The 9,376-nt window shown below is 49.7% G+C and overlaps 1 protein-coding gene across 2 annotated transcripts; it reads right to left on the bottom strand.

Annotated features, from left to right (window-relative positions):
- Nucleotides 1-1,362: 1,362 nt before the first annotated feature.
- LOC117188379 (DE-cadherin) lies at nt 1,363-8,757 on the bottom strand. 2 transcript variants are annotated; one of them, XM_033392163.1, is made up of 2 exons: nt 7,248-8,757; nt 1,363-6,153 (listed from the first exon to the last, which is right to left on the bottom strand). In XM_033392163.1, the coding sequence occupies exons 1-2, from the start codon at nt 7,881-7,883 to the stop codon at nt 2,248-2,250; spliced, it is 4,542 nt and encodes a 1,513-aa protein (XP_033248054.1). In that variant the 5' UTR covers nt 7,884-8,757; the 3' UTR covers nt 1,363-2,247. The 2 variants fall into 2 exon arrangements, with proteins under 2 accessions (XP_033248054.1, XP_033248055.1); XM_033392164.1 differs by lacking the exon at nt 7,248-8,757 and adding an exon at nt 6,248-6,295.
- Between the last annotated feature and the right edge of the window lie 619 nt (nt 8,758-9,376).

The raw sequence follows: 9,376 nt of genomic DNA, 5'->3' as shown, positions 1-9,376 counted from the left end.
TGCAGTTTTTGTTTTTTGTTAACCGAAACTCAAAGATTGAAAAGACATCTGTCGTCCGTTGGCAGTTCAGCTCTATTTTCTTTGTTTTCTGTGTGGCATTTCCGCAAAAGGAATTTTTTCATTTTTAAGAAATTTTTGGGTTTTTTCTGTTTTGGTACTCGAAATATGTTGTTGTACTTGAGAATGCATTGAATTGATTTGAAATTTCAATATTTGATAGACCCTTGACATCCATCCATGTCGATTCCAATGGATCTTGTTCAAAAAGTTGAAGTGCGGGGCCCAGCGCTTCAAATATCTGATGGGTTTTTTGTGGAGTTTTGTATGAATAAAATATTGTACAAGAGTCTATTGAAAAGTAACTTGAAGGAATTGATTTCTGACACTGAATCTGCAACTCTTTTACTTCAAAGTAGAGAAGATCTTGCAGCTTTCAAGAGTAGCCTCGATCGACAGCTGCAATGCCGGACCGTCCCTGATGCAGCTGCTCCCACAAATGTATGTCTAAGCCAGTACAATGGCCATCTCTGGGCCGACTCCTGACATATCAGTCATGCTAATCTTAGTTCGATAGCAACGGATGTCATACCCGTACGTAGAGAGATGCAGCTGCAGCACCTGCTCCAACAGATACACAGACACACAACAAGAATTTTTCCATTTTCCATTTGCCGCTTATTTACCCGTGAACTGCTCCAATTTTGTTCATTGACTTGTGCCGCAATCGATTTGTTCAAACCGAACTGTCGGGCGACGGGCGATGAACGGACAAATCCAAAAGGCAAGCGTAACCTACTTTCCGCTGATAAGATAATGACGCTTTTCCTCCAACAACGACTGTGCCCCCTCAGCCAATGGCTTACCAATTAACCAGCGGAGCATACTCTATATACCACCACGTATCCAGTAGTCCGGTACCGTATGTATGTACGTATTAGGTACTTGTCTGCTGTGGAGCAATTCCATTTGCTGTGTTCTACGTGGAGTGCCCTCGAGCCCCTTAAACCAGCTGTTGTTCCGACTCGCAGGGTATTTAATCCACGATTTCCAATAAGCACTCCATTGCTTCCGCATTCGCTCTTATCTCTCACCCGCCAAACTGAATAACACACGAGGGACTACTATGTTTCGATTTTATTATTTTTATTTTTGTTGTTTTTTTTACACAATTATTGTGTGTGTGTTTGTGTGGCTTTCTCGTTGGTTTGTAAATGATATACATTTTTGTAATATAGTACGTACTATCCTCGTATATAAATAAATTGTTTCTTTAATGTTGATTCGCCTTGGCATGTAAAAAGTAGGGGTTCCCCCCTTATGGTTTAAGACTCCTCTCTTCTAGATACGGGAAAAAGGCTTACAAAAATACATATCGCAATGATTTATTGAACATTTTCTTATATATATAAACTATATTTCGATGCCTATATAGCATGGATATAGGCTGCACAATCGGTACTCCGTTCTCTCGCGCTAGCTCGATTCGATTTAGATTTAGATTTATGTATGTTTAAGCTGATTTATACACGTAGTACTAGGGGACGACGACAACCCTAAGAACTTATGCTGATATTGATGGGGTCGGGTCTAAGGTTCTATATAAATGATGATATATACGTAAACGGTTAGGTTAGGATAATATTTAGCTTAGTTTATCGACTTGTCTTATCAAATTGAGTTCAACTTTTGATATAATGAAGTGTTTTGTTTGTCTTGAAATCATGTATGGGATGGGATAATAAACTATCAGATAAACTACGGACTAATGTTGGGAATATGCAAAGTAAAATGCAATTTGTTACTGAATTCGCTTCATAGGAATATTTTGTTTCCTCCTCCTCCTCCAATTGGGATCGATTTCTTATTGATTTTGTTAATGAATACACTGCACTCTGCATTAATTTGTGTGTTTTGTTCGCAGTTGCTTAGGTTTAGGATTATGGTCTAGTCTAGATATATGTAGATAAAGTTACGCTTACGTAAGATCAAGATCACTTTTTGCATTTACAAAACAGAAAACAAAAACGTGTCCTTAACGTGCCCCTTCCCTTTCCACTCTTCTATATAAAAAAAAAAATGGGCTATATATACTTCTTGTACATACATATGTGTAGCTCTTGAGGCGACTTTGGGCCCGGCTAGGCCGGCACCCGGTCCCCCTGCACATCCTCCTCTCCACACCAGTCAGTATCCATACAACTCTTAGCGTATAAAAAGTCTTTTGCATTTCTACGTCATCTTTTTCTTCTAGATCCGCCAGCCCTGCTCGTCGTCCACATTGGAGTCGGTGTCGGAGGGCTCCTCGCCGTACATGTCGGCCAGCTTGCGGAAGCGCGGTCCAAAGTTGGACAGATAATCGAAATTGAGATCGCCGTCGTCGGTGCAGGAGGCCAGGCTGGACAGACTGCCGTCGGAGTTGCCGTCGCCCTCGTAGGCGTAGTGGCGCACATCGTCGACGGTGAGGCCGCCGGAGTCGCGGTCGCAGTTCTCCTTCTTATCGCCCAGGAAGTCCCCGATGTCGGGTATGTCGTTGGGATCCCGACCCATGCCCGACTGCAGGGCGTGGGGATCCTTGTAGAGCTTCTCCTCGTAGAAGGGCTGGGTGCGCAGGACGTTCAGGTCGTAGTCCGTGTCCCGCTCGCCGCCGCCCTCGTCCTCGTAGTTGATGATCGTCTCCCGTATGTCGTCGATGTCCTTCTCGTGCCAGCCGTTCTTCTGCTTCTTCTGCACCACCACGGCCAGAAGGATGATCAGCAGCAGCGCCAGGCAGGCGATGATAGCAATAATGAAGTTCCGATCGATGCCGAAGCTGAAGGCCACCGCCACCGACTGCTGGCAGCCGCTGTCAATGTTTCGGAAGACCGAGGGCATTCCCAGGTTGTAGGTGTGCTCGTTGATCGTCAGGTTGCGCACGCAACCGAAGAATCCCTGCTGGGTGGGCACATGCGTCCAGTTGAGCTGCCGTCCGAGCTGCGCCAGATCGACGGGACTGCCGCCCAGCTGCAGGGGCGCGTTCACGTTGAGGAACTCGTTGGGCCCCTGTGGGGCGCCCAGGCTCATGCAGGTGGACAGGCGGCAGTTGTCCACGGTCATCTCGATGCTGGTGCGCTGCAGGATGATGTCCAGCTGGTACGAGCGATCGGCCACCATCCGTATGTGCTGGTGCTTGATGCGTATGCCGCCCGAGCCGTAGTCCACCGTCAGCACGGGATAGCCCTTCTCCAGCTCGAGGGCCAGGAAGTCGGACAGCGGCAGCAGAGGATTGTAGTTGAGGGGCCCCAGGTACATGATCAGGCCCTGGTCGACCTGTGGTGTGATCTCCAGACTGATCTTCGTGTTGTCGCAGGCGGATATGGGCTCGTAGAAGGCGTAGCCGCTGCCGTAGAAAGCCACCGATACGAGCTCGCAGTGGGGCCCGGTGTAGCCGTCGATGCAGTCGCAGACATCGTTCTCCCCGTAGCGCGGAGTCCCGCCGTTCAGGCAGTGGTTCAACAGCAGCGCCTCGCACACACACTGCGCCTGCACGAAGGCATTGACGCCCACGAAGGAGGTGGTGTTCGAGTAGATCATGTAGGGAACCGAGCTCTTGTGCAGCTCGTTTGTGCAGGAGCTCTCGCACTTGAGCCGCTCGATCAGGCACTCGTCGATGTTGACCATCAGCATCTGGAGATCGAGCTCGTTCTCCAGCCGCTGCTGATTCTGAGCCACCATTCCGTTGAGCTTCTCGGGCGAGTAGTACGGCGATCCGTGGGCGGAGTAGCGCACGTCCAGCGTGTTGTTCTCGTTCTGGAGCACCGTGAAGACGTCCACATTGGACACCGAGGTGTTGAAGAGCTTCGACAGCGAGTGCTGGAGGCGGTCCTTCAGGGATAGGGCCTCCGGGGACTGCATGTCCCGGGGCACGTAGATGAACTCCTCCTTGGTGATATTGATGAAGCGGATGCTGCCGCTCTTGTCCACCGCCTCTTCCGGCAGCTCCCGGATGACCACCGTGACGTCGGCATCCACCGAGTGGTAGGGTATATAGGTGGACTCCTCATCGACCGTGAACTCCAGCACGTATTCCCCCTCGCCGGTGTGCTGGAGCATGGTGATCATGCCCGTGCTGGGATTCAGGCGGAACTGATCGTGGGAGATGTCGTTCTTCCACTTGAAGCTCTTGTCCTCCAGATCCCAGTCGTCCAGATCGTCGACAAACACCCGCCCGATGTCCGTGTCGGGCGCCTCGCCCTTGTAGTTGTAGATGAAGATGCGGGAGGAGCCCTCCGTCATGGCATTGTCGTTCACATCGCCGATGATCAGGTGCAGTATGCTCACGGCACTCTGCCGTGGCACCCCCGAGTCGCTGATGCGTATGGGTATGTAGTACTCCTTCTGCTCCTCCCGGTCGAACATCACGTTGGCGAAGAGGTAGTCGTTGTCGATGCTGAACTTGGTCTTGATGTCGGGCGAGGCTTCGCTGTCGATGCCGTACGTGTACGGCGGACCGTTCTGGACGTCGTCAAAGTCGTTCGACTGCAGCTGGACGACCTGGCCGGGATTTCGGTTCTCGGGCCACTTCACTGGCATTTCGTTGACCAGGAAGGGGGCATTGTCGTTGATGTCCTGCAGGGTGATGGTCACCGCCTTCACCGACTTGAGGGTGGTGCCCACGCCGTCCTCGTCGCTGGCGGAGATCAGAATCTGCCAGTTCTTGTGGCCGTTGGGCGGATCGCGGTCCAGGGGCTGGATGAGCCGCAGGCAGCCGCTGTTGTCGATGGTCAGCAGCTTCTTGTAGTCGTCCTTCACAATCGAGTAGACAATGTGCTGGTCTGCTGTGCGATCCTTGATGTCCGGATCGTATGCCTCGATCGTCAGGATGCAGTTGTCGAAGGCTCGCTCCTCCTGGATGGTGATGCTGTAGTCCTGCTTGAACACCGGCGGATTGTCGTTCACATCCTCGATTTTGATCACCACCGTGGCGTAGTCGTCGTAGATCCCGTCGAAGGCTCGCACCTTCAGTTCGTATTCGGTGATCGATTCGTAGTCCAGGCGCTGGTTCACCGTGATCTTGCCCGTCTTCAGGCCAATCTTGAAGGCGTCGCCCACGTTGCCGCTCTCGATGCTGTATAGGATCTGCGAGGCGTTGTCCTCGTCCTCGGCCATCACCTCAATCACCTCGTAATTGGTGTTTGCATCCTCGAGCAGCTTGTCCGCCAGATACTTGGTCTGCTGGAAGTGCGGCTTGTGGTCGTTCTTGTCGCCAATGGAGATCCGGAACACCTGGTGGCCCCGATTGGGCTCCCCGTTGTCGAACAGGCTCGACGGGGAGTTGTCGCTGGCGATCACCTTCACGTTGTAGAAGTCGCGCTCCTCCCGATCGAATGTCGTGAGGGCCGTAATGTTGCCCGTGTGCCGATCGATGGCGAAAAAATCCCGATTGTCCGCCAGCTCGAAGGACACAATGTTGTTGGCCGCCGTCCCATCCATGTCGAAGGCGCGCACCTGCATCACGGGCGTGCCCGGCGGCTCGTTCTCGAGAATGGTGCCCGACTTGACCTCGGTGAAGTAGGGAATGTTGTCGTTGACGTCCTCGACCTTGATCTTGATCTGGTGCTCGGCCCCCAGCTCGAAGGTGTTGCGCACACTCATCGTGAGGGTGTAGTCCGTGATGGCCTCGTAGTCGAGGTGCTTGCCCAGGCTGATGGTCACCTCGTTGCCGAGCTGATTGAAGACGAACGTGTTCTTGCCGTTCGTCTGCTCCGTGCGGCCGGTGATCAGCTCGAAGATCACCTCCGGCTTGTCCGGCATGTTGGAGACAGCCGTCAGCGTGGCTATGGGCTGCGAGAAGTTCTTGAGGTCCTCTTTCAGGTAGATGGGCGTATCGATGGGGTCCACAAAGGTGGGTGGCTTGATCGAGGACTCCACAATGCGTATCCGCACTTCGATCTGGGCGTCTTGCGGCGGATCCGGCACTATGTTGTACGCCCGCACATTGATCGTGTACGACTGTCCGGGTCGCTTGTCAATCGGTCGATTCAGATAGATGATCCCCGACTCCCTGTCGATCTTAAAGTACTGAAAGTCGCGCTCCCGCAGTATCTCGTACTCGATGATGCTGTTGTTGCGGTCATCAAAGTCGCTGGCACTGATCGACATGATCACCGCGTCGGGCTGCAATTAAAAGACATGGGGTATAAGGCCTCGAACAATATCACAAAGACGCTTAAGGGGGACGGGACGGGGTCTCTCTCTAAGCCGCACTTTCCTGCAAGTTTGCCCAAATCAGGAATAGGCACATCTTTCCTTCGCGAAATCCACTGCGCTTCCCTCCTGACCAAAAGTGCAGCCTAAACTGAAACCTTTAAAAGGAAAATGCTCGGCTTTCAGAGAGCTTTTCTAAAAATACTACACAGAAATGAAAGCGGAATGGAAACCGGGAAATGGGGTTCTCCCCCGAACGATTTGTATGGCATCACTGGCTGGCGGAAATAGTATTCCATTCCATAAGCTTGAGATAATTTCCTGGAATAATATATATTTGTGGATCCCATTAATTCCCCCTGGGGAACATGTGTTTGAAAAAAGATTCTCAAGATTTATGGCTCGGCATAGAATCAGAAACTATCCAGACTATAAGGGAATTTTCACAGGTTTCTTGTATTGTATCACAAAACTTTGCTGACAAACTGTACACGGTCGTACTTTGCATTGGACACCAATTCGTTATTCTCGCTTCCACTAAGCTTTTCCATTGCCTGGCGACAGTTTTTCCGTCGTGCGAAAACTAGTGGAAAAACAGAGAGAAAAGGCGGCTGGCTTTGGCTTTGGGCGTTGGAAAGGGTTTCAAGGTTCTCTGCATCGGGCCGGGGCGAGCAATGAACTCAAACCCGTCTGAGAGCCTCCTACGCTGCTTGTTGCTGCCAGGAAAACTTGTTCCGCCCAAGAAGATGTGTTCGCCCAAAGAGCGCAGAGCCCACGGAGCTGTTAATTATCGCTGGAAGTCGCGGGAGCCTCTGTGAGGTGTTTGTGTGTGTGGGGGCAGGTGGGCGACGGATAGGCGACAATGGCAATGACCCATAAATTGCCACTAAGCCAATTAAATTGTTGCTTAAATATCATGACATCATTCAAGGGGGGGCGGTGGCATGACGTCACTCGTGGACCGTCGCACACAAAGAGTGAAGGAAGAGACCAAGCGGCAGTAATCCAGGGTCCGCGTACTTGGTCCTCCGTTGTGCGGGACAGTTCGAGTCGTCCACACTTACCTGTGCATTTTCCGACATGGACTCGTCGTAGCGCGCCTTGTTGAACACCGGGGGATTGTCGTTGATGTCCTCGATGGTCACGTTGAAGGTGCAGACATCGTCGAGCGGCGGCAGGCCGTTGTCCGTTGCCTGGACGGTGACAAACACGAACTTCTCGTGGATGGGCTCGTCCCGATCGAAGGTGTGGCCGGTGACAATGACGCCCGTGGTGGGGTTTATGAAGAACTTGGGTCGTTCGGAGCGCGACTGGACGAGACTGTAGCGTATCTCCTGGTTGGGATCGGGATCCGTGGCCTGCACCATGAAGACGTAGGTGTTTTCGGGCTGCTCCTCCTTCACGGAAGGCGCATAGCCCGCGCAGTTCTTGAAGGCGGGCTTTCGATTGTCGCCGGTGTAGTTGTTGTTATCCGGCAGCGTCTGGGCTGAGAGGGCGGGTGAGATGATGCTGAGGGCCACGGCCACGGCCATGAGCAGCCTGCTCCTGTGGCTGTGGATGTGGATTTGGCTGTGACTCCGATCCCGACATTTTCGTTTGTGCTGCTGGTGTGTCTGCTGCTGTGCTGGATTCGGATTTAGATTGAGGTGATTGCTGACCGACATTTTATTGCAGTTGGTGGAACACTTGTGGAATTTCATTTAGCAGACATCCGCCATATCTCAACTTTTGAGCACTTCTTTTGTGAATCACCCCAGTATTTATCCACTGGAACACACACACGGGTGCACACACTCGATCACTACCACTACTTCACCGCACACCTTTTACTTTTACGTTCTCTCTGCTCTGCTCTGCTCTGCTCTGCTCTGCTGTTTTTGTATTTCTATTTCCACTTTTGTTAGCTTCTATCTCTCAATGCATGGGTGCATGTGAGCATGTGTGTGTGTGTTTGTGTGTGAGTGCAAACTAACGCTGACGTCGACGTTCCACCGTTTGTTTAGACTGCATTTTCATGGCAACCAGCAGAAACAGCCGCCGGGAGACCGTCTAAACATCAATATCGAACAAATTGAAACAAAACAAATCGAACGAAACACGTACAGTTCGCGCTTTTATTATTTTTCCAGCTATTTTCCGATTTATCTGCTGCTTTTTCTCTTATTTTCTTCACTTTTATCTTTTTTACACACTCTCTTTTGCGCTCCCTTCTTCGGACGCCGCTCTCTCACACACCGCAAAACAGGTAAGACCAGGTAGAAAAAAAAGTGGTTACCATACACACACTTGTAGGCAGGCGCGCGCGCGTTTGTGTGTGTGTCGTGGTTTCAGTCTTTTGCTATTTGGTACTTGTCACCAACTCATTCGTGTTTCAAGGCACTGTTTTCCTTACTTCATTACTTCTTGTACACTTTAAGCGAAATTACTGCTAAATTAATCGTAAAATGTAATTTTCAGTTTCTTCTGTCCGTTTCATTCCCGAATCTAGCCGAAAAAGTTTCGTACGACACGATTTATTTATTTTATTTATTACGCGATCGACGCGCCGCAACAACCGCGCGGTTCAAAAGTTGAGTGTCCAGTGTGACTTGTCGATAACATATACCGTCGGACCCTCAGAAATATACCATCTCATTTAAAAAATATACCGTTAATATACTGACAAATTCAAGCTCTGTTTTACATATTCCTCGTTTTTGATATTCCGTCGAATATTACTAGCTATATAGAACTTTTAGCCGTGCCCATATAATTTTAGCCCATTAATGAATCAATTTTCTAATTGACTGGTGTCTTCTTAATACTTGCTTTTATTGCATTTTGCGTAAAAAGAGGTTTTAGCGAAATAAGTCAAACAAAAAACAAGTAGCGAAATAGGTCAATCAAAACAAACGAAAAAGGAAATTGCTCAATTTTGATATTCCATTGAATAATGCTGACTAACTAAATTTCTCAGCAACGCCCACATAGTTTTATTCGATTGGTGAATCAATTTTCTACAAGATTGGATAGTTTTTAATCCTTGCTTTTATTGTATTTATTGTAAAAAAAAGGTTTAAACGAAAAAGTTCAACAAAAAAAGAGTCGCTATCTGGCGTGAAAGCCGTGTATAGGCCTTTGTACACCCTATTTTGTTAATTTTATTTGAAAGTATATATATTGATATGAAGATAAAACCTAACTAATAAAGACC

The sequence above is a fragment of the Drosophila miranda genome, chromosome 3 (genome assembly GCF_003369915.1).
Source record: "Drosophila miranda strain MSH22 chromosome 3, D.miranda_PacBio2.1, whole genome shotgun sequence".
NCBI classification, from domain to species: domain Eukaryota; kingdom Metazoa; phylum Arthropoda; class Insecta; order Diptera; family Drosophilidae; genus Drosophila; species Drosophila miranda.
The sequence above is the reverse complement of the archived record's forward strand: the minus strand, read 5'-3'. Positions and strand labels throughout refer to the sequence as shown.